General features: G+C 41.8%; 4 protein-coding genes across 4 annotated transcripts; 3 read left to right on the top strand and 1 right to left on the bottom strand.

Annotated features, from left to right (window-relative positions):
* Positions 1-752: 752 nt before the first annotated feature.
* gcna (germ cell nuclear acidic peptidase) lies at positions 753-5,216 on the top strand (the record flags this gene model as incomplete). Its single annotated transcript, XM_080036002.1, has 12 exons — positions 753-851; positions 1,404-1,584; positions 1,678-1,750; positions 1,845-1,897; positions 2,258-2,327; positions 2,429-2,502; positions 2,597-3,016; positions 3,139-3,304; positions 3,530-3,674; positions 3,905-4,040; positions 4,298-4,502; positions 4,988-5,216. The coding sequence occupies exons 1-12, from the start codon at positions 762-764 to the stop codon at positions 5,214-5,216; spliced, it is 1,842 nt and encodes a 613-aa protein (XP_079892128.1). The 5' UTR covers positions 753-761.
* Positions 5,217-9,845: 4,629 nt separating this feature from the next.
* Positions 9,846-11,921, top strand: LOC307256885 (uncharacterized protein; the record flags this gene model as incomplete). Its single annotated transcript, XM_080036001.1, has 3 exons — positions 9,846-10,061; positions 10,622-10,723; positions 11,316-11,921. 3 exons carry the CDS (start codon positions 9,846-9,848, stop codon positions 11,919-11,921), a joined length of 924 nt encoding a protein of 307 aa, XP_079892127.1.
* A 1,964-nt stretch (positions 11,922-13,885) lies between these two features.
* On the bottom strand, positions 13,886-18,555 carry cetn2 (centrin, EF-hand protein, 2; the record flags this gene model as incomplete). Its single annotated transcript, XM_080036000.1, has 5 exons — positions 13,886-13,975; positions 14,120-14,257; positions 15,813-15,941; positions 16,042-16,206; positions 18,454-18,555. 5 exons carry the CDS (start codon positions 18,553-18,555, stop codon positions 13,886-13,888), a joined length of 624 nt encoding a protein of 207 aa, XP_079892126.1.
* On the top strand, positions 18,510-23,486 carry nsdhl (NAD(P) dependent 3-beta-hydroxysteroid dehydrogenase NSDHL). Its single transcript, XM_080035847.1, has 8 exons — positions 18,510-18,542; positions 18,653-18,705; positions 18,847-19,008; positions 19,716-19,862; positions 19,973-20,101; positions 20,821-20,963; positions 22,189-22,291; positions 22,412-23,486. The coding sequence occupies exons 2-8, from the start codon at positions 18,685-18,687 to the stop codon at positions 22,742-22,744; spliced, it is 1,038 nt and encodes a 345-aa protein (XP_079891973.1). The 5' UTR covers positions 18,510-18,542; positions 18,653-18,684; the 3' UTR covers positions 22,745-23,486.
* Positions 23,487-24,848: the final 1,362 nt, after the last annotated feature.

The following is a 24,848-nucleotide window of genomic DNA, read 5'->3' as shown; positions in this document are numbered from 1 at the left end:
ATGTTTTTTTCAGCTATTATGCACTAAATTAAATGTACTTATGGATATTGTAATTACTTTCTACAAAATCTGCTAGGAAATAAAACCCAAAATTCTACACACTGCAGGTTTAACATCCGTAAGTAAATGTAACCTTCGGCCTTCGATAGGCTACTTTTTGTTGCCATTTGGCATATATATCTAGAACGCACTAGGCGGTGGGGTGGGGTGGGTGTGGGTGTGGGTGTGGTCAGAACGTGATGCGTCATTTGTGGTTGGTCGAGTATTTTGTGACAACTTCCGGCAACCTAACGGATCACAAGATTTGAATTTTCCGTCGCATGTCCCCCGTGTGAGGACATGGTGAGGACCTCTGACTCTTATTTACAACAACAACAGAAGCGCTATCGGTAATAATATATCACCTCTAATTTATTTTTAAGTTATATGGTTCACTTTCTAACGCAATGTAACTAAGGGAAAGCACTGAACCACTTGGAGAGTTGGTTATCGTCAGTCTAAACACACTGTTATTTAGCGAGTTGCTAACGGTAACGCTAACCTTAGTAGTCGCTGTAAGCTGTGTCCATTAATCATGTATTGTTAACTCCATAGAGTTGTTGTATACTTAAATAAATGAACTTTGCATATATTATAATTGTATCTGCAGTCTGTAGTGTTAAAATTAATAGGTTTGACGTTAGCACTGCTTGGTCTTTAAATGTTAAATGACTGTCATGTTCGGTGTGTGTACTGTTTCCACGGAAGGAGCGGAAGAGAGGATGAATTATGAAACCAGCGAATTATTTGAACGAGTTGCTAAAAAGATGGGTTGGGCTGACGAGAGAGGACTGGACACAGCCGCGAAAAAGGTATGTTGAGCACACTCAATTCAACTGAAAAACAGTAATGTTATCACCTCAATCGTAAACAAACTTCAACAATAAAGATATGCCTCTTTTGGTCATTGTGAGAGGGATCAATTCAAACACATGTTGCTACAGTAAGATGAGGAAGATAATTCATCTGCAACAGCAACTGGATTTTTAGTAGCTTGTAATTTTTTCCTGCAAACATAAAATATAAATACTGGTTACCGAAGCTTCTAAAATTTGATATCTTTTTCCTATATCTTGTGTGAGTTTATTTTGATATTGGACTCTTGATTGAATGAATAAAAAGTCATCCGATTTGTAATATCATTTTAAAGAACAAGTCCTCTCTGACCTTTCATTGTTTTTCTTAAAAATTATATTTTTAATTTTTTACACAAACCAAGACATACAAAAACATAAAATAGAATAAAAATAAATTTAAGAAAAATACCAAAAAATTACCTTTTAATTGTTAAGATAATTAATCGTAAATTAAAGCTCTATCTAAATGTTGGTGATGTTTATCTGTCTGTCTTCATTGTTTTCTAGCTGATAAGCGAAATTGGCAAGACTCGACATGTCGCCACCAGTGGTCCTGGATCAGTGGAAAGACTCCGGCTGGCCTTCTCTGACAGTGAAGATGAGCCAGACAAGGAGAACCAGTTCCCCAAGGGCAACGCATACAGGGACAAGCCTTTGATTGAGTCCAGTGATGATGAATTTGACCAATGTGAGTAGTGTCTTGAATTGTATTCATAATTTGTTACGATTCACCTTGCAAATTCCCTACACACTTGTTAATTTGACCTGCTTTGTTCCTCAGTTCTTGTGGGGAGGGCTACACCCAAAGCTAAACCTCCCGCACAGAAACCATTTAGTGCTGCAAGGAAAGACAGGTATGAAAATGGAGGGGTACTGACATTTTTTTTAAAACATCTTTGTCTGCTTCCTAAATCTCAATTGTCTCGTTGATGTTTACTTCTTTCTTAGTTCGCGTGCTCTTGTGGTGAGCTCGGACGATGACGATGGCTGTTTCGAGACATGTAAGTGGCCTTTACCTGCTCGGGTGTCTGTAGCTGTAACCATTGATTTGAATTTATCCAAACTTAAAAGGGTGGGGTCAGCTATTTTGTAGAATGCTTGTTGTTAGAATCAGTAAATATCTCCTCACCGTCCGCTACCTGTCTGTACTGTGTGTGCACTGAAAATAAAAATGTGGCCTTTGTTTACATACCAGTTAACAGAGCCTAGGCAACGTATTAACTATCCAGCACACACACAGCACAGTACGTACAGGTAGCGGATCGTTAGGAGATATTCACTGATTTTGACCGAAAGCTTTCTTCAGAATCACTCACTCCACCTTTTAACACCACTTGTTTCTTATATTTCCCACATTGAAGTTCTGCAACGAGTGAAAACCCCAAACGCCAAACCTAAGCCAACATCACAGTCAAGTGGGAGTGAAGATAGGTGAGTTTTTTTTGCTATATTTTCTTCCTCCACAGATGTATTGTCACTGTCTGGAATATATTGTCTTTAAAAAAAAAATTGCCTTTCTGTTTTTTCTTAAGCCTCAAACACTTCATTGTGGACGACTGCTTATCAGACGATGACTTTCTTGAGCCGCCAAAGTCCTTATTTAAAGGTAACTATGACATTCTATTACTGAACATCTCCAAAAGAAAAGCCAAATGTGTATTACGCTTGTTTTATATGTTTTGTGTCTTAATATTTTCTAGTGCCTAAGAAGATCACCACTCCAGCCTCCCGGCCTCCACTGAGGAGGCCGCTGGCTCAGTGGGACTCCCCGGTCTTCATCAGTGACAGCGAGGACGACGATGAAAACATTGTGATCAAGAGCACGTGGAGGAACCGCCACTCCAAGCCTAAGCCCACGCCCACGCCTAGGGCTAACAAGAACCCCACTCGGCCATTTGATGAAGAGGACAGTCCCCTCTCGCCTCCTGTGCCACCCTCTCCTCTTTGTCTCCCTTCCCACAAAACTGTCACTTCCCTGGCCTCGACCAAACGCACCCTGTCAGCCCCTCCTAAGCTGGAGGACTCGGCCAGCTCTGAAGAGGAGTTCACATCTCTACTGGAGAGACTGAAAAGGAAAAACAAGATCGCCGGCACCTCATGCTCACCTAGGAAGACCCCCGGTAACAGTTTTTTTTTCACATTCAAACTATTTTCTTTTGCGTTTGTATTTGTTGTAGTTGTCAGGTTGATATCATGGGTTTTGTTGTTGTTTTTAATTATATGTTTTGTTTCCTGTATTTAGAATGCAAAGAGAAGCCTCCTGTGTCAGTTCCACCTGTAAAGGGATTTGCAACACCAGTCTCTAAATACTTTGGGGAAACGCCTCTGCATGTAAAGACACCAGGGAAGTCCACCCTCTTGAAGCCCACAGTCAGTCAGACGGAGCCCAGAAATGGACCCATCAGCAGGTACATAATGATTTACTGTATAGTGTGTGTGCTTTAACTGGCATTAACCATGGGACTAAATGAAAATGTTACGGCAAAAATAATTGCGGCTCTATTTGCACATCTTTTTTTTTAAAGTGAAAAACAATATAACAAGGCTTTTTTTTTCGTGGGGTATATATACGGCAATCCCATACCAGCACTTGATTTACTTGTCCTTAGTTGAACTTTTTCTTTCTCCATTAGGGTGGCATTGTGTAAGACCCCAGGGTGCTTCTTGGAGACCTTATCAAACCCTGGCACCAGCTACGGCCGCAATTTCAAGCAGAACAAGGAAGAACTCACCAGCAAACTCTACAAGCTCTACAACACAAGTGTGTTTGACAGTAAGGTGAGGAACAACAGTTTTTTTTTACTTCTCTCATTTAAGTAGATACAAAATGTCATCTGATTTTGAGGGTGGCTTAACACCTGCCCAAACGATGTATCATTCTGGCATCTGGTCAGAATGTCAGCGGACTATCGGGTGTGAAACCACCCTGAATGTATGTATATTTTACATGGTTTAAATGTTATGTTATCATATGGTAAGTGTTTCTGCTTGTCTGACATGCCTTCTAGCTCCCTATCGACATGTCAGTGACTTGGAATAAGAAGATGAGGAAAACAGCAGGTTACTGTATCTCAGGGCAGGAGCGAGGTGGAGGGAACCGCTACGCCCGCATTGAACTGTCGGAGAAAGTCTGTGACTCTGCAGGTACTGCTTTGATCATTTGTGGCTTTTAAATGACAAATATAACACAATGGCTTCAAAGAAATGCGGTAAAAATGTCCTTATTGATCCATATACTATTGGAAAAAACCTAAATCGGGTTATGAAAATTGGATAACATTTCATGGACAAGTTTTGAAAATGTATTGGTAAAAAAAAATATGTAGGAACCCTTTACATGTGTGTGTTTATTGGATTCCATCTTTACGTCCCATGATCCTTTTCACCTGCCCCTTTTCCAGACCGTCTGAGGGACACGCTGGTTCACGAGATGTGTCACGCTGCCACCTGGCTCATTAACGGTGTGAGGGACGGCCACGGAAACTTCTGGAAGCTGTACGCCCGCAAGGCCACCCTGGCCCACCCCGAGCTGCCCATGGTCACCCGCTGCCACACCTACGACATCAAGTACAAGTTCCAGTACCAGTGCAGCCGCTGCAAGAACACGTACGTCTTGACCGATTCCAGTATTATTCAAACCATTGACCACATATCGTTCCTTATTTATTTACCTAGGGTTGGGCTGTATCCCATTTTGTATTCCTTTTTTTTTTAAACCAATGCAAGTGTTTGAAGATGCTAAAACAGTGATGACATAACTCTTGTTAAGGATGGAGACCTAATTAGTCATATAAAGAACTGGTCAAAAAAGGTCAACGCCATCTTGACGCACTCATACTCGCAATGCTCGCTAAAAAATGCAACTCGTTCTTCATTGTGTGTATAACATAAATAGAAGAATGCACCTGGACACAGACACATAATCTTAAGGCATTTTATTATAAACATGGCAACATCACACAGCAGTTTATTCTTGACGGTAATTATATGAATACCTTTTGCTATTTTTAAATTCCAACCCTGCATGTACAGACTTAGGTTTTAATTTCCACTTTATGACAACTATCTTTCCATGTTTTTTTTTTTCACAGGATCGGACGTCATTCCAAGTCACTGGACACACAGCGGTTCATGTGTGCCCTCTGCATGGGACAGCTGGTCTTACTGACGCCCGCCAAGCGCGCCCCAACACCTTTCGCCAACTTTGTCAAAGAGAACTACGGCTCAGCGCGGCAGGAGCTCGCCGGACAGAGCCACGGCGAAGTCATGCGTAAACTGAGTGCAGACTTTGCCTCCAAGACCAAACTCAGTCAAACCTGAGAGAACTTGACACACTCAAAATACCCTCAGGCAACTAGTCTTACATTACGAGCAGCTGGGATTATTAATATGGAATCACTTTTTCATGTCATGTCCTGTAATTTCTTTATTTTTTTTTTGTATTTATCTGTATGTATGTTGTCGACTGGATCTGCTGTAAACTGTACAAACTGAGCCTGAACAGCAAAGGATTGATCATGTGTGTTTGTGTGTAGATTTTAGATGTGGGAGTGTCAAACAATGGAATGAATACCACACAATATCCTGCGTATGGAATGTGAAGCCGGATATAATTTTCATAAATAAATTGCTTTTAACAGTATATAGGTGAACGTTCACTTAGATCAATGTATTTTTTTTATGTTTGATATTATTCTCTATAAATAAAGTTTAAATGTGTGATGTACATTAAATGGTCTTCAGACATCTCTTTACAAATGGAAATGTATGGGAACAGCAAAACGATATGTTATACGAACACCACAATCATTTTCTTTATTAAATAATAATGGCATCCAGGTACTTCAATTGTTTATGATCACATGAAAATAAGGTTTTGGAAGTTCATTTAAATCAGTAACATTACAAATGTTTGCATAATTACCTTGGGTGTACAGGGTTTATTCTAGTCAATTTATCGGCCCAAGTGACCCACCTTATCTCAAAACCATGTACGTTTTTTCACACAAAAGGGGTTGTTTGAGTACCAAAATGAGCGTTAAATAAAGAATATTTTTGTCCAGGTTTATAGGATCTTTCTGAATATTTTAAAAGCTATGTGTTGGTCAGAGCAAATGGCGTAGTGTTTTCCACGACGGCGCCTCTGCTATCTATTAGGCAAATATTGACAGGTAGAAAATGCAATTCTGCTCAGATGTATTATGTATTGTTCGTGACTTTTCTATAAATATTCAAATGTTATCCCCCATATCAAACAATAGCTGTTGACTCACTGTCTACGTGGTGAGGTTTTAGGCCTGCCGTCTGAGGTCTGACACGCTCAGATGGTGAATGGACAGCCTGTTATGCTGGCACAAAGCAGGGAGGTCCAGTCACAGTCAAATGTAAAACTGATGTCTGTCTGCACTACTACGAGAGCAGAGCGACTTTGAAACGGATGCGAGGGTGAGTATAACCTTTCTTTTTAGACCTATAGCTTCAGTAAATTAGGTTCGGAGTTCTGCATCCAGTGGTAATTAGGCTATTTTAATAGTATCAACACCCTTTTTAATATGGCTAGAAGCTGATGCTAAGAGCCCAATTGTATTTATGAGTGATGATATGGCATCATAGTTACCATGTGTTGATAGCATTATTTTTATTTTTTGACTTGACATTAGGCTACTGTATAAACCAATCTATTGAGAGCTGAGGATAATCCTAATGAAACTTTACACCAATACCATTCAGAAAACATTTCTGAGATATTTTCAGAAAATAGTGCTTGTTATCCATTAGTCAAATTCACACAAATCTGCATATAGGGGAGAGTGGGTTGAGTTGAGCCAATGGGGAAGTAGTGCCACCCCTTGTTTCTAGAAAACGATAGAAGAAATTGAAAATGTGACCACATGTTTGAGAAGAGCCATCCATTTGACTCATCCTGTAAAGAAGGGAGACAAATGGAATAACATGTAAGCACATTTAAGCTAAAAAAACAGTGTTTTGCCTTTCAAAGTAAAATTTCCATGATCAAGGTTTTTTGATTATTGTGTCTGAACAATTATAGCCATGTTTGAAAACATTTGACACGTGTTTTAGTGCTTTAGTATGCTACACTTTGAGTCTATACAACATTTTGGGGTTGGGGTGATTTGTGCCAAAGGGCCTGGGTGAGTTATAAGTAAGTAAGTAAAATGTATTTATAAAAGCACAATTATAACAGTTTGCACTGTCCAAAGTGCTGTACATAGTGCATTCAGTATGTAACAAATGAAGGTAAAATAACAATAACAAAAATAAAAGACATCAAGCCCAGACATCGACATATAAACAAAGATAGTAATGCAGAGGTAAGATAGTTAATGGGGAGGACAAGCCAGGGTGTACAGATGGGTTTTGAGCCTTGATTTAAAGGCAGAAATGGAGGGGGAATCACATGTCAGGTGGCAGTTGGTTCTACAAGGGCAGAGCAGCTAGTGCAAAGTACATTTCTGAGAGTTGTGCCATTGGCATGGCTGTATACGCTGGTCACCAAAAAGAAAGTGATTTTCCACAGTAGCTCAGAAGAGACTGACATCTCCATTCCACTTAACGACACCACTGATGAGGGTTCAGATGGCCAGAAAGATGATGATGGTGACTTTGTCATTGTGAGCTTTGCAGATAAAACCACCTAGATCTGCTAGGCCTTGTTTAAGAAAATTGACCTTCAATCTTTGTAAACTATTTACTTTATTTACTTTAAATACACCTTAAATAAGTAAGTCAGGGTTCAACATAACTTTTTTTTCCTACTGGCCCGCCGGGCCAGTGGATCCGAGTTTTACTGGCCCCTTGTATATTTTCACTGGCCCTGCACACACTTTTCTTTTCTTCATAATTTAGTGTCAATAATTATAATACCTGTATTAGAAAAATAAAGAAAGATAACCAGATCTAAAGGGAATATCTATACTGTAACAGTATAGATATTCCCTTTAGATTTGGTTATTTTTCTTTTAGTTAATTATATGAAATGTTGATATTGCTCATACACATAATATAAAACCAGGCAAACATATTGAATTAGAAGCCTACAACTGAAAGTATGTTGAAAGAGTCGGCCAGTATTTTAAAGTCCAGTAGTTTGATGGTTGTTTTTATTCTTGAATTTGGGCAGTTTAATGAATAGTTCACCTGCAGAAGTCATGTTCAAACATAAAAAAAATAAGAGATGAAGGTCTGATCATTCTTTGTGGTGTGGTAGGCTGTTTTTATGTTTTTATTACTTTCTCTATATGCATTAGGGATGTGAATGTGTCGACCGAATGACGGTTTTCCACTTGCGCTCAAGTTGACTTTAAAAATAGAATAGAAATCCGAAAATCAGTGGGTTATGCCGTTTTTTTTATGGGAGATTTCACCGTGTATGTGAGTTCACGTCTGGTCGTGAGCGCGCTGCAGGAGTGTCACTTCTCCATGAAGTGTCAGCTTCACATAAGAGTCCGCCGGTGTGGGACCATTTTTTCAAACTATTGATAAAAAACAATGCAGTGCAAAATATGCAGCATAAGTTAAACGCTCGTCTAAGACTATGACGTTAAATCACCTTAGAAACACACAATGCCGTCGTCCGATCACCGCAGCGTTTCACCGTGTGATCTCGCCAGCGAGTGAGCCGCCGCGCAGATGAACTGTGGTTTGTGGCTAAAATAATAACCGGGGATATTCTCCCCGTTAGCGATTTCAATGGGAAAGACTTCCGCGATCTGATTGAATGTCTCGAGCCTGAAAACACAGTGCCAAACTGCGCGACTATAGGAACTGTACAGTGAGCGGAGTCCCTCCGTTCGTTTCTGTCTACAACCGACACAATCACCGGAGACGCATTCACAGCGTTTAAATAACGCCTCTCATTTGTATTACCATTGGATGCAAATACTGTAACATTACGGCGGCAGATAAAGGAAAAGAGCAGTTATCATTTTCTGCACCTCAACCTCTGCTGTGGGAAGAAAGAAAGGGGGCAAAGCAAGTCGATTGATTTGTCGACTCGCAGGCGGACGGTAGGCAGCTCTGCCAACGGAGCGAGAGTGCACCCGCTTGTTGCTCCCGCCTGTCAAAACGCCCACGCATCGGTTGTCCACTGGCCTTTCATTAAAACATATATTTTATATTAGGTTTATTATATTGAGTCTTAAATAAACACTGCTTTCATTACGACTCTCAACGCGCATTTCAATGAACCATGATGTAGTCTACAAAAAGATACTGAACTGTGATTGGCCAGTCACTGGCCCGGGCGGGACAGTGACTGGCCAATCAACTTGCCCTGCATATGATTTTACTGGCCCCGGGCCATCGGGCTATACGTTATGTCGAACCCTGTAAGTGTCTAATGGATTTGTCTTGCATTACAGTTTATGAGATATATATCAACGGCACAATTTACCCCATGGTATTCTCTCCAAAGACACAACTTACCCCGCACCGGGGGCAAGTTGTGCCACAAGACAACTTTTTTTCCGAAAGCTATATTTCTTAAACAGTATATTTCGGATCCAAAGTTATTGTTGCCGGGGATGCACCACATCCTGAAATATACATACATATTTTAATTGGAGACATTACTGTCAACGTCTCACTTTAAAGTCACTTTGAGTAAAAAGTGGCACAGCTCCCCCCATTCTCCCCTACTGTAGGAAATGTCAGTTCTATCAGAGTAAGTCACTTCCTAGTCACATAATTCAGTTTCCCCTATACCACGATGGTCCAACATGACATTACAATGCATTTTCTTTGTAAAATAATGTGAATAACTTTAAAAATAGCAACAACAAAAAATAATTTCGTACAAATGTTTGTTTTAGGTTATTTATAGCATAATGTTGATGAACGCTGACTCAAGGGCCGCTGTGAATTTTTGCCTAGGCCCCCAACGGAAACAAGACTTGATGTGGAGGGGCATATCAGAGGGTTCTATACGTCATGGTTATCCACTGCAATGTGACATCACTGGAGGCCCAGACACAGATCAACTCCACCATGTTCCACCTGGTGAAGTGGGTCAACATGTGTGTGAGCTGCTCCCTGCACACAGTACTCATTGTTCCTTTACTGGTGGCCATTTTGAGCCCCCCCTCCCTACTCAGGCACACTCGCTTCCTGCTCCTCACACACCTCCTACTGTGTGACACCCTCCAGGTAAATCTGCAAAATACACCTAATGGACTGAACTTGTTTTTTTTTTGTTTTTTTTGCTTCGAAACACCTGTTTGTAATTATATTTTTTTTAACAAGAGAATTTAATTCAATATTCCTTCTTTAAAGGTGGTGTCAGCCATTCTGGTAAAAACGCTTGTTGTCTAAACCTTTTTTTTTTCAATCTCCTCACGATCCGCTACAGGTCCATACTGTGTGTGTGTGTGTGCGCTGGACAGAAAATTCAGTGTTAATACACAGTCTGGGCTCTGTAAACGGGCATGGTGATAGCTACGGTGGACCCTCTTTGTTTACGTACCCTGTGTTTGAATACCAGTTTACAGGGCCTAGGCTGTGTATTAACACCTGATTGTTTTACAGTGAGCGCACAGTACAGACAGGAAGCGGATCGTGAGGAGATATTCGCTCATTTCAAAAAAGAAAGTGATTTTGACAAGAAGCGTTCTCTAGAATCACTGACTCAACCTTTAAATAGCTGTGATTACGATAATATGCCCCTTTGACTTTTGAAGCAGAACAATCTTCCACATTATCTTTTTCAGCAGCTGCTGTCGACCATCAGAGCCCTTCTCTTATGGTCCAATGAGGATTTGCCTGTGACACAGTGTCTGATGTTCTGTGCTGCTATACAGGCCTGCTTACTGGTATGGAAACACTCTGCACCATATCTGCTCCTGGCAGTCACAGTCAAGCTTACAACTCATTTAGTTGCCACATAAACTTTGTGTGATTTATTAAGGAGAGGGAAAGGGAGAGAGTGTTTTGCCTTGTTCTGTTTTACACACACACACACACACACACACACACACACACACACACAAATCTGATCTGAGGTAACAAACAAAACAGTGGTTCACGCATCAATAGAAAAAATATAAATACGATAAATAAATACAAATACATTCTTAAAAAAAGCCATGTTGTGTTTGCTCAGTTTATAATCCTACATTTGTAATATATGTACAGTATATATACATTTTAATTTATTGATTAATAAAAAAAAGTTGTATTGACAAATTGCTTTGGTAATGTTATGTTATTTTTTGTTTTCCATGCCATCAAAGCCCCCTTTAATTGAATTGACCAAAGGACAGCACAGAAAGTTATAAGTGTAGGCTTTTAGACTCATTTGGACATCACCTGGAAGCCTTGTTAAAAGTGCTGTGATAGACATCAAAAAGAGTTGCATCCGCTTGCATCGAGCATCCTTTTACACCTTTTTTCTTTTGTTCACAGGTGGACCTGCTGCTTTGCACTGCTCTGGCCGTGGACCGCTTTGTGGCCGTCAAGTGGCCCCTGCGTTATGAATGCCTGATGTGCACCCAGAGGAAGAGAGCTACCGTGGCCTCCATATGGACTGGATCAGCCATAGTCACCGGCGTGGCTCTGGCCATCAGCCTGAACATGGTCAATTACAACTTCCTCCTGTCGCGCTGTCGACCTCACGTCCTGTCCCCCTGCATGTCCGGTACCTCGGCCCTGGTTGTCTTCTGCACTGTGGTGACCGCTGTGGTGGTGCCCCTGTGCTGTCTCACCATCCTGGCCTGCTTCTGCCTGCTGTGTTGGGACATACGCAGAGGGCTGCTCTCCTCAAAAAGAGCCTGTGTGACCCTGACACTGCAGTTAGCCCAGACCCTTGTCATTTCGGTCCCCGTGGTGATGGAAAGCTACCTGGTCCCCGGTTACCTGCTAAGCGACAGCCTGGACATAGCAGCCAACGTCACCTATAACCTGGGCATGTCCCTCATCCCTCTGGTTTACGGCTACCGCTCACGGGAGCTGCAGCAGAGGATACGGCAGTTTGCACAGAGGAGCAAAGTCAACCACCAAAGTCAGTTCTAAAGTCTGTACAGTTTTAAAGAATATGTTGGGGCAATTTTGCTTTTATGTGATAGTTTGGAGAGACAGAGATGAAATGGGGCAGAGAGGGAGAGGGGAATGACATGCAGAGAACGACCACGGGACGGATTTGAACCCCGGTCCTCTGCGATGAGGACGGAGCCTCTATGGGTAATACAATCTGATAAACATTGGTTCGGAGGAGATGCTGTTTTATAAAACGTGTATACCTGTGATGCCTGCATGAGAGGAGCGGTATCTCCCTGCAGGCCCACAGCAAAGAAAATTCTCCACATTCACTGCATCTTTATTGAAATAGTGGATAGCTTCGTAGCCTGGTGAGACCAGCCTGATCCTACACCAGAGTAATTTATTTCTCTCCTGCAGATCAGTGCGGACTTTCGCCAATCTCCATGGGGAGGAGCCCAGCCTAGTCTGTTAGTGTTAGGCAGTCCATGATTGATTCATGTATAAATCAATCTAGCCTCCACTTTCTGTCTGTTAGTGGAAGGCAGCCCCTGATTGGTTCATGTAGTCGTTGCCGTAAACAATGATCGACGAATACGCTTGTGAGAGATGGCTGGTCTCATGAGGCTAGATAGACGGCTTACAAGAACCAATCAGAAGCTGCCTTCCACTATGAGGGACACATGTTAGGTCAGAACATGGGCTTTGATTGGCCCGGGCATTTTTTGACCGGGGCACCTCCCCCCACGGAGATTGGAGAAAGGCCAGATTGATCTGCAGGAGAGAAATGATGGTGAAGCTTGCATTAGATGTGGCTTGTCTCGCCAGGCTAGATAACTGGATCATCATGCTGTGCTTTGGTATAGCAGCACCAGCCGTCCTGTAACTGTTTGCAATTTCATAGACAAACAGTGTGTGTGTTTAATGAGCAGCAGTTGAATGAAATCAAGCTTAGTTGGCGCGAGTTAAAGAAAAACTGGTTCAAGCTGTTCAAACAATGATAACGCTACTGGACACATGAGGGAAAGCAGACAGGAAAACAACTGCTTCAAGATATTTATTTAGTACCATATGCTGTATAATCTACTTCAATACAAAACATTCAAGAATACAAAGCAGAAGTTATAATAACCAACGGAGGGGAAGAATACTCAATGCTACAACAGAAATACGAACACAATCAGTCATGTTGTAAAGATGGTGGGGAGGGGGGTAAGCTTCCCTGATTGTGATGATCAGCCCCACATTAAGAGGCACAGGCACAGATCTACAGGCAGCACTGAGGCCAGACAACACTACCCAATCTTCAGGGGTAAACCAACCGCTTAGCACTACACACTGCTCTGGAAAACCAGCATGCAAAAAAAAAAAAAAACATATGGATGAAAGGTAATGCACACACACACACAAACACAAAACAACACTGAATTAGCAACCAAAGCATTGGAATGTACTGTTTGTCACCGCATCGATGTAGGCACTGATCATTTCTTGACAACTAACAAATATTGTTATTAATGTTATAGTGATATTATATTCTTCAGGAAAATATGCAGCATTCTAAACAAGAGATAATGTATTCTCTTGCTGTTTTTTTGGCAAATGTTTTATGGAGTTATGATGTACATCAAAAGAGAATAAATTTGGCATTTGACTCTTGTGCTCCCAAGCCTTTTAACAATTTCCTTTTCAGTCAGTACGTTTGCATAACGGATAATTGAGTCGAGCTATGGTTAGCTAGCAGCTAATATGCATCAGCTAGTTGTGATAGGTTTAATTCTATTCATTACGTTTAAGCCGGACTCACGCAATAAATCGTTTATTCTCTCACGTCATGTAAACGTACTGAGTGTAGTAGTATGTGATGGTTAATCCTTATAGTATGCAAAATTGCATGGCACAAGACAATAATAAGGAAAGGGAAATATAGATATATGAGCAGCATTACATGTAGGCTAAAAACCAACCGCCCGATCCCCAATGGACTTGATGCGCAGACTTCAGTACAGGCAGGTCTTCTTCATGATGCGCAGGAACTCCTGCTGGTTGACTTGTCCGTCTCCGTCCCTGTCTGCTTCTTCTATCATTTCCTTCAGAGCAATACACACAATGCATGAGGAAATGAAAGGGCAATGTAGTGTTGACATAATTCAAAATGGCCGTCAAGACCTTTGTTCTGCGTTCATACACCCGTAACTGAATATTGCTTCATGGCACATTTATGGAGGATTTACCTGCAGCTCCTCATCCGTGAGGTTCTCCCCCAGCTCTTTGGCCACTCTCTTCAGGTTCTTGAAGGAGATCTTGCCCGTCTCGTCGTCGTCAAACAGGCGGAAAGCTTTCAGGATCTCCTCTTTGGAGTCCTTCTCCACCTGAAATCAGAGGAAACGGAGAGTTGTTTTTACCAGGAAAGTGACATCCCGCTGGTACTTTGTGGGCATCAGGAGAGCACACAGTAGAACGGCCAAGTCATTAAAGCTATTCTTACCTTTGTAGAGTTTTTACACTTATTTTAAATGACTTTAAAATGGTATAAATAAGGTTTTTACACTCTAAAATGCATGGTAGACCCACCAGGAATAAAAAGAAACAATTATTTCAGTCTCATAATATTAGGTGAAAACTACAACCAATCAAATCGTTCGGACCGAACGATTTAATTGGCCGACAGACCTGTCTGTTTGCCGTCTGCTTGTGTACCGCGCATTCGTGCACGCGCGTCCTCAACGAAAGGGTTTGTTTTGATTCCACGGCAGACAGTAGCCTAGCGAGTAGCGACCATTGTAGAAAAGGTTACAGTGTTGTTATTTCTTGTTATTTCTTACAGTGTGTTAAGCTGTGTTTTGTTTAGTGTTGGGCCGTGACGTCAGTCGGCCAGAGAGCCAGTTCAGTAAGTTTCCTTTCGCTTCTCCCTCGGTGAGATGTGTGTGAGCAAGTTGCCACAGTAAGCCATCATTCGTGTTTATCTGAGTGTAAATGTGAATCACCCGTGTGTGAGTATGTACATGTAGTCCCGATCGCTGTTATAAGTTATAGTTTGTGCATGTTATTAGCGGCTGCGATTCGCGAGTCGCAACAGCTGTTCAAACGTCTCCTCACGAGCGGAGTTTAAGCCTTTGTTCTTTTTCCGCGATCTATATGCGGCTGTGCCTGTGAAAGAAGGAAAATAAAGAGCGGATAAAACCCTACTCCTCCTCTCCTAGTGTCATTATAAGCATAAGTGGTGTTCTGGCCGACATATCTGAAGTGAAACCAGTGATACAAGCAGATCAGCGCGGTACCGGTAGCCTACTACAGCCACCAGTTTCTTCAGCCACAATATAACTCACTTTGTGCACGGAGACAGTATTAAGCAAGTAAGTCTGCTTGTGTAGCCTAAATTAAGTTTCTTCAAAAACAAAACAAAAAAAACGGGGATAGGAATGAGGGGGTGGGGCTGCATTGGAGGAAGGCGGGATATTATGATTGTGCTGAAATGCTCAAACTCACATCCATCCGAACTGCTTTAAACCAAAGAACCGTGGCTTGAGTTTGCCTGGGCCAACGGAAAGCAATTTTCAGGTTCAAAATGTAATATTTATATTTCTGACAGTGCCGTTGTTGAATCTCCTCTTTTCCAGCCTCTGTCTGAAACACCGCTTTTTTTTTTTAACTCTCCCTTTATGAGGTCATAAGGGGAGAGTAATCTGACTGGGGTTTTCAACACAAGTTTTCAGAAAGGTGGAGAGAGGGTTGTTTTTTCTCATTCTTCGGGCGTCTACAGACACACCGAGGAGTAGGACCCACAATAATGTTGACAAAGAATAAAATAGTGCATTTTGCATAACAGGTGACCTTTAAGTGGGGCAGATTGGGGTAGAAAACCAAAAGAGAAAAAATAAAGGCAGGATTATATTTATTGTATATTTCTCCACATGGATCATCTACCATTTTGTGTGTCATGACGGCGAGGAAGTCGGCGAAGGAGATTTTCCCCGTGGCGTCCTTGTCCACTTCACTGATCATCTTCTTGATCTCCTCCTTCTTGGGTTCAAACCCCAGCGCTCTCATAGCAACCTGTCAGAGAGGAGTGAGAGAGAGAGGGGGCAGGGTGAGGTATATTTAAGATCAAAATAGATGATTACGATGGGTTTTTCGGAGCACTCTTTTTTTTTACCTTGAGCTCCTTGACGTCGATGTATCCTGTGCCATCTGTGTCGAACAGCTCAAATGCCTCTCTGATCTCCTGCTTCTGCTCCTCAGTCAGCTCTGGCTTGGGGCTGGTCTTCTTACGAGGAGGGGGCACGGGACCCTGCAGGGACGGACGCTTGGCACTGGTCGCCTGGTTGGGGTGGGGGGGGGACACAGAAAACAACATTACAAAATATAATCTTTAATAGTAGCAGACACAATAGCTACCACGTCTATTAGGGAGATTTCTAGGGGGGAAACTCACATTTTCCTATGTCTTTTTAGGCGAGACACTTATATCTTACATAAAACATTATTCTTTCGAGGGTCAATTTTTGGCTATAGCCGAAAATCTCAAAGAAATATTATTTTATAGGCATACTAGTATAAATAGGAGTAGGACCAAATGTACATTTAGTTGTTTACTTTATTAACCTTGTCTGGGATTTTTAAACCCATAATCATGTATTTTATTCATTTGCCCCCTCCCCCTCTTAAATCAACTGAATTAAATTGAGTTTGCAAGGTATATTTCTCCTATGGGCTACATTGACCTATTATAAGGCTACAACCATCTTCAACGGCCATTATCTCAACATGAGTGTTTTTTTCAATAACCAGAACGCTCAAATTCTACAGCACTTACATCAACTCAACTTTCCACAATCATTCTTAGCACTAATACTGAAAGTACAGAAGGATTTGTTATGATGTTATTAATTGGACATTATTTTCCCCTGTTCACCTGCAGAGTCTTGCCTTAAAAAAACAAATAGCCTAGCTGTTGCAAGAATATGGTGTCACACTAACAAAGATTGAAGTCATTATAAAACACTTTGACTCACCATCAGTCGCTGTGGATTGGATTGACCAAAGGGAAGTGCGGATCTATTAGGCAATCAATGTTTTCCTCTGGGCTATAAAGGCTCCCTATCATTTAGGGGGGGAGGAGATGATAACACGGTGTAGGCTATAATTTACATCAGATGCTCGCTTTAACCGTTTACTAACACTGAATGCGAGATGGTCTCTTATTCCTCTAAAGCGGATATTTATTTGGCAGGATCAGCCACTAAAATGTGCAGAAAAAAAATGACCGATTCTGGTTTACTGAAAGCATAGAATATTTTGCTCATCAGCTGCTGTCACGGAGCCTATGCGTTTGATTTGAGCTCCCTGTGTGCCGGCAGACGAGCCCTAACGTGTTTTGGCAAAGGCGGATCTATACGATCTATGGCAGGTGATTCGCGCGGGGATTAACGGGGGATGAAATCAAACGCACCAGTCGGGCAAAAAGGTGATTGGTCGCAGCAGATCACGGGACGCAAAACACGAACAGAGATTACATCTTTTTTTTTTCAGTTCCCATGGAAATATACGATGCTGGAACCGCCTTTGTGGCAAAATACGTCATAGCCTATTACATATAATCTAAATGGTGCAGTTGCTCTACCTCAATAGCTACACCCTCTAGTGTTGGCAGACCTCAGGTCAGAGGTTTTTCCTAATAGAATAGTAGATGATGACAGAGAATGATAATGTAGGCCTATTAGGCCTCATTGTGACAATGATGATAGGCCTAATTAGCCTATATAAAGATAATCAACTAAAATATCATATTTAATTTCGATAAGTAGTAAATAGCCTAATAGAGGTGTTCATTATGAAGTAAATAGTATAAACTAATATAAGGACAAACAAAAAACAGAATAAAATAAGTTTTAGAATAATATGAATATTGTATATTAATGTGGACACATGCATTCTCAAGTTTTTTTTACTGTATAAAGACATAGGCTATAGGCAACAGTAAAACTAGGTAACATATGCTGTTTATTTTACAGACGAGCCAAGGGGGATATCCATTTAAGAGCAGATCAATTGAACATCTACTAAATCTTATAATGGAAATATATTTTCACAGCCTTTGTGTTGCTTGTAATCTTGTCATTATTCCAAAGTAGTGCATTCCGAGGTGCAGCCTGTTATTACCATAAATACATCGACACAATCGCGCTCTAAAGTTTTTTGGGTAGGCTATGTGGGCAAGACAAAAATAGATGCATCAACGCTTCGTTTAATTCTCAACAAAAGCTGCAATTGACATTTTTATATTGTTTAAGTGTCTGTAGACAGAGGTAGGCCTAATGGTTAGTTGGATAAACTCGATATAGATACTGTATATATTATGGGATAAAGCCTATACTAACTATGGATAAACCCTGTGCAGCTCATTCTCAATTTTCCCCACCATCACTTGGTCAGTGGTGTGACGCATATAATGGGGCGTGGTCTTTGAGCAAAGAGGCAGCTAGAATCTCTTTGTGATCCCTGATTGGTTCAAATAGTGGCGTTCTTTGACGTACTCGCCACGCCATTGGCTGTCCCTGAACGTCACCCTCTCTTCTTCTGCTTCGGATTGACCAATGGCAGAGCACTTCCCGCTCAGCTGATTCCCGGTCCGGTTGCACGTGCCCCAGACTACAGGTAAATAGTACATGTTAGGTGCTTTTTGTATGCTCAAAGTTGTCATATGCCCTGCTACGTGTTATAGGCTACAATTAGCAACCCTTTTTTGTATCTCACTCAATCTGCAGCGCCTGATAGTTCGTGTCAACTTTCACTCATTATGGCCACTCGCATTCGACCGGTGAGTTCAAATTTGTTTCTAAAAAATGTTTATGTTGCATAATCTGCTTGAACCTGCAAATGATACCCGCGTTGTTTTATGAGCTTGACATGTATGAATGGATGGAAGCTTGACCCTCCGTGTCCCTGTACTACTGTGTAGAGCGCCAAGCGGTGTGCAGTGATCGGCGGCTCAGGTTTCTTGGGCAGACACCTGGTGGAGAAGCTGCTGGAGCGAGGCTACGCTGTGTCCGTGTTCGACATCCGACAGAGCTACGAGCTGCCCGGGGTCAGCTTCCACCAGGGAGACCTCTGTGACAAGCAGGTGGGTGGCTGAGACAATACTGGCTGTCGAGGCTGGACCAGAACTAGTCTATTTGAGTGAAGATTGGGCTAAGAAAAAAGAAAAAAAAACATCCTATAAGTCTTGAACAATGCCATGCTAATCACATGTAGGCTGTTACATGTTTAAGGTGAGACACTGCAGGTGAATAGGCATCATCATGGAAATTCGCCATTTAAAAAAAAATATATATATTTGATAACATTTTTCCAGAATTTTTTAAATAAATATGCACCAGGCAATATCTAACTGATCATGGGTTATCTCTTTCAAAACCATAATATACAGATGCAATCAGACAATTTTAAGTCAAATAAACACCTAAGTGTACATGTCTGACTTTTTAATTTATACGAGTGTGAATGAAGACATGTTATGAAAGCAAAATAGATTTTTTTTTGTTTTAAACTATGCCTTTGCCTGCAGTATCTCACATTAATGATCATGCCTGCCTGCCTAGTGTCTACACATTGAAAGTGATCTAATACAGACACTTTGCTAACCCCAGCTCATGTACAGGGTCATCTTTAAAGTTTTGTGAAACTGAAATACTTGAACTTGACTTACAGTTTGTTAAAAAAAAGGTCTTGCCCCTAAACATTCACCTTACCTCTTCCATTGATCAAAGACTCTTCTGAAACATGTGTAATTAACAGCTGTGTTTGTGTGTATCACATTGTGCTCCACAGGCTTTGCTGCTCGCTCTAAAGGATGCTTCCCTGGTCTTCCACTGTGCATCCCCGGCCCCAGCCAGTGACGACCGCGGCCTGTTTGAGAGGGTCAACATAGAGGGCACGCGGGTGGTCATACAGGCCTGCATCGAGGCTGGAATACAGGTGAGGAATTATTTTGTACTTTAGTTTGTATTGTTCTAGGCTGAAAGATGCCATTCAAGTGGTTTAACTGTTGTATTTTTAACATTTAAAAAATGAAAAATCTTCTACAGAAACTGGTCCTGACGAGCAGTGCCAGCGTGGTGTTTGAAGGGACAGACATCAAGTGTGGCAAAGAGGATCTGCCGTACGCCAAGAAGCCCATCGACTATTACACAGAGACTAAGATTAAGCAAGAAAAGGTAAGAGAGAGAGAGCATTTCTTTTTTTAAATTGAGATTCACCGGTGCTGTGCAACTAATTTCGGCGACTGTGGCTCAGGTGGTTAAGCGGGTCGGCCAACGATCCAAGGGTTGACGGTTCGATCCCCGCCCGGCCACCTGTGTCACGGTTGTTGTGTCCTTGGGCAAGACACTTCACCCACCTTCACCGTGCCTTGTGTGAATGTGTATGACTGCTGTGTGTTTGTGGTGGTGGTCGGAAGGGCCGATGGCGCGGAATGGCAGCCTCGCTTCCGTCAGCCTGCCCCAGGGCAGCTGTGGCTACTCTCGTAGTTTACCACCACCGGTATGACTGTGTGTGAACGAATGGAACCTGGAACCCTGTAAAGCGCTTTGAGTGCCTTGAAAAGCACTATATAAATCCAATCCATTATTATTATTTGTTGGTACTGTTGCCTCAACTGTTGGGTTAATTTCCTTCTAAATTTAGCATAACTATTCTTTACCTCTTTGGCATATAACTTCATTTTAATCAGCTTCATATGAAACCACTATCTCTTCTACAGCAGTATTACTTCTCCCTCTGTTATTACATGTCAATCTGGCCCACCCCCTTCACAATCAGTCACAAAAGAGAGAAGAGGGTTAGTGGCCAGAGCAATTCTTGGCAGCATTCTCTATTTCAAAGTGTCCAGACAGAGTTGTACATTCTTCTAAATCCTTTTTCTTTGTGTTGTAAGTTGGTCCTGGAGGCTTGTGACAAAGAGAAGGGTTTCCTCACCGTGGCTATCCGGCCTCATGGGATCTTTGGCCCCCGGGACCCCCAGCTGGTTCCTATCCTGGTGGACACGGCTCGCAGGGGCAAGATGAAGTTCATCATCGGGTCGGTTATTGGGGGTTTAACCATTGAGTCGCTGCACTGATGCAAATACAACTACTTTAAACTGATAGACATTGACTTAGGTCCAGTTCACAGCTTCTATACTGTAGTGTGCTTCTTAGGTGTGCACCAGATGCAAGTTAGATACATTGTTTAGTTTATCATGTTCACAAAGGCAAAACTCAAACTTACTATATAATGTAAAAAAAAAAAAATCTCCAAGCAAATCCCCCTCAGCTCCTACCATCGCTTAACCCATTGATGACGGCTGCTGCGCGATGCCACATTGTATCTCCTGCCTGATGCTGCGTCGCGCAGCATTGTTACTTTATCTAATTTTCATGGCATTCCCAGCATAGAATGCACTGTCATTGGTTCAAATACACATGAGGTGGGTTTTGTTGATTTTTTTAAGACCACGTGACCACCCAAAAGTTGTGTGATTTGCCGAAAATCACGTCAATAAAAAAAAAAAAAAAAAAAAAAATATGCCGGCTGTGTCGGCGACAGAACAGTTAGTGGCGTTTGTTGCGCAGAATCAAGGTCTACTATAGACTACTGACGAAAATCACACAACACATTGCATCTATTTATTAACAATATTTAATAATTTTCTAATTCATCTAATTTTGACGATTTTTAGAAATATTTGTTGGTTTGTAAGCGCTAAGGGAGCATGTTTAAATGAAACCTGTGAACCTTAACTTTTAAATGTATTTTATTTCATGTTTCTATGTGCTACACAGGCTTAGATATTAAGGTTTTGGTAGACTTGACAATTCGTACTATTTTTTCAGAAAACCCTCAGGCATTAAGGACATGCATCCTAGATTGCCATAGTCATCAATGGGTTAAAATCATGGAGTATCAACAGGGTATTTTCATGCTGTTCTATTATTATTATTATTATTTTTATTTATTTTTTTGGGCACTTTCAAGCTTTATTAGATTGTACAGAGTTGAAATGGGGAGACAGAGAGAGAGGGGGGGGATGACCTGCAGTAAAGGTCCACGGGTCGGACTCGAACCCACTGCAACGAAGGCCGGAGCCAATATGGTACGCGCTATATCCACTACGCCACCGGAGCGCCCCATGCTGTTCTATTATTTGTATCAGAAGTCTAAATATAGTTTTATAATCACCTTTAAAACTAACTGTTTTCATAGACTCATCCACTTTTCCCCTTCTTAAAACTCACTCACTCACCTGCAACCCACTTTCTTCCAGTGACGGGACCAATCTGGTGGATTTCACCTTTGTTGAAAACGTAGTCCATGGCCACATCCTGGCTGCTGAGCGCCTGAGGCCAGACTCGCCCATATGTGGCAAAGTGAGTGAGAATACAATGCAGCTTTGGGATCAGATTTCTATTTATTATATTGTGGATGCTTTTGTTAACTGAACGGAATGCATCCCTAAAATCATATATCCTCACCTTTCACCTTTCCAGCCTTACCACATCACCAACGACGAGCCGGTGAGATTCTGGGACTTCATGTCGGAGGTGTTGGTGGGCCTGGGGTACGCCGCTCCCCGCTACCACCTGCCTTACTGCCTGGTGTACGGCCTGGCCCTGCTGCTGTGGCTGCTGGCCCTGGTCCTCAAGCCTCTGGTGGCCTTCAAACCCACCTTCACCCCCATGAGAGTGGCCCTGGCCGGGACACACCACTACTACAGCTGTGAGCGCGCCAAGCAAGACATGGGCTACAAGCCAATAGTCAGTCTGAAGGAAGGCATAGAGCGCACGGTGCAGAGCTACCCTCATCTCAGACAGGGGGCTTGATGGGAGGGAGGTGGAGGACTGTCCATGTGAATGATTTGATCAGGGTCACACTGATTGGACCGATTTGAAAATGAATAGAACATTCAGTCTACCTTGATCCTAACCCCACTATGTGTAGCATTTGTGCCTTTTCAATAGTAATGTTCCGTGTTCACCAGCAGATGGCAGCAGATGGTCCTGGTCTCAGTCAACACATTGCAAGCCTGATATTTCACACGTTTTGAAAGCACTTTGTTCAAGCATACTTTATGACGAGTCAGCGATTCTGGAGAATGCTTGTTGTCAAAATCACTGTGTGCATGCTGAAGGAATTCCAGTGTTAAAACAGTGAGGCAAAAAGCTAAATATATATATTTTTTTAACTATTCCTTTAACCTGTGTAGTGGTTACATACAGGTCATTCAGATTAATTTTGCTATTAGAAATTAGGCTAAGCTTTGTTAACTGGCCTTTTGCTAGCTATTGTTGGTCCACTTTATTATTTACATGCCTGTTTACAGAGCCTAGGCTGTGTATTAACACTGGATTTCTGTTCAGCGCACACTCGGTACGAATAGGTAGCGTAATTTAGGAGATATGCACTGATTTTGACACCAAGCATTCTCCAGAATGGCTGACTCCACCTTCTTAAATACACTGATCTTACACTGTGAAATAAGTCAAGACGTTCAAATGTTCTGCTCATGTGTTCCACCCGTTTGCTGTATACACATTGAGATGTTAATGTCTAGATGCCTTAATACATTCCTCTAAACAATACAGAGAAAAGTTTGTGTGGACTTTGTGTCGAATAACACTAGATAAGACTGCAGAAAAGCCCTGATCTCTCAACCAATCCAACCTCTTCACGATGAATATGAATGGCTACTCCGAGGGATGGCCTTTTCACTTAAAGTCAGAGGCTGACTTCAACAATGCTCTTATGGCCCCATTTGAAAATATTGTGGAAATCCTTCCTATAAGAGTGGATACTGATATAAATAAAGCAATATATTACTTCCTGCAGTGCCGATAGCTCTACATATAAGTGTGTCCTAATACTATACATTTCTACATTGAATAACTACTCCTATCTACCCTAGCCATGAAAAATCTCGCCCTAATGTGATTCCAATGCAAGAAAGAGTAGTAAAATCCAGTCAGTTCACAGATCATTTATCTCCAAGTTTAGCCAAAGTTAATGAGACTTTTGTCAGTCTGAATTAAGACACACCGAATGGTATCTTCCAAACTTATTGTGTTCTGAGTGTAACATTCTCTTTGTATCTATCCTACGGTCATAATTAGGCTAGGAAACACTGCCCAGGGAAAACAAATAGAGGGAAATGCATTACTAAACCACTCTTAAACTGGGAAGACAAGCACTTAAAGTACAACGGCTGAAATACCGGATCTCGTCATGGCTAATATATGGCTAGGGGCATGGATCACAGGTATCAATAACTGAGCGCTGTAATGGGGCTAATGTTTGGTGCCCACATGTACTTTTTGTATTTTCATATGTACACAGCTGACACACCCTCTTCATAGTGTAGGCCTTCACTCTGATACTGGACTATCTCTAGTTGTTACATTCTGTATGTCATGAGGATGGCATGTGTTATTTCTAAGTGTTATGGAAACTTCTAGAATATTCATGAATGGCTGTCACCAAGTACAATGATGGGATGGGCAATGAAAATGCAGCATAAGCTACATTCCATGAATTTTCTCAAACACACACACACACACACACACACACACACACACCGTCTATCATTCTGTCATGTTAACAATGATACAGTTATTAGAAGAAGCCTAATACAAGTGACACACTTTTTTACAGGCTTGTGTTTTTCTTAGGGGGAAAATTGTTGTCATTCCTTGTCTTGGCGTGGCCACACCGAGTCAGGGGTTAAAGGGGGTCAAACTTGGATACTTTGCATTCTAGTTTTAAGTATTAGCCAGCAGCAGCAGCACCCTAATGATTCACTGCTAGAATCCGATCTAAGCCGTCCGACTGGTTCCAGGGGGAGAGAGGGAGAGGGATTCGGGTAGATACCTGAGCGTTTTACACCTGCCAATGTGTTCACTAGAGAGTGAAACTTTGGCTCGAAGACTCTAT

The sequence above is a fragment of the Ammodytes marinus genome, assembly GCF_949987685.1.
Source record: "Ammodytes marinus genome assembly, chromosome: 10".
Lineage (NCBI taxonomy): Eukaryota > Metazoa > Chordata > Actinopteri > Uranoscopiformes > Ammodytidae > Ammodytes > Ammodytes marinus.
The sequence above is the reverse complement of the archived record's forward strand: the minus strand, read 5'-3'. Positions and strand labels throughout refer to the sequence as shown.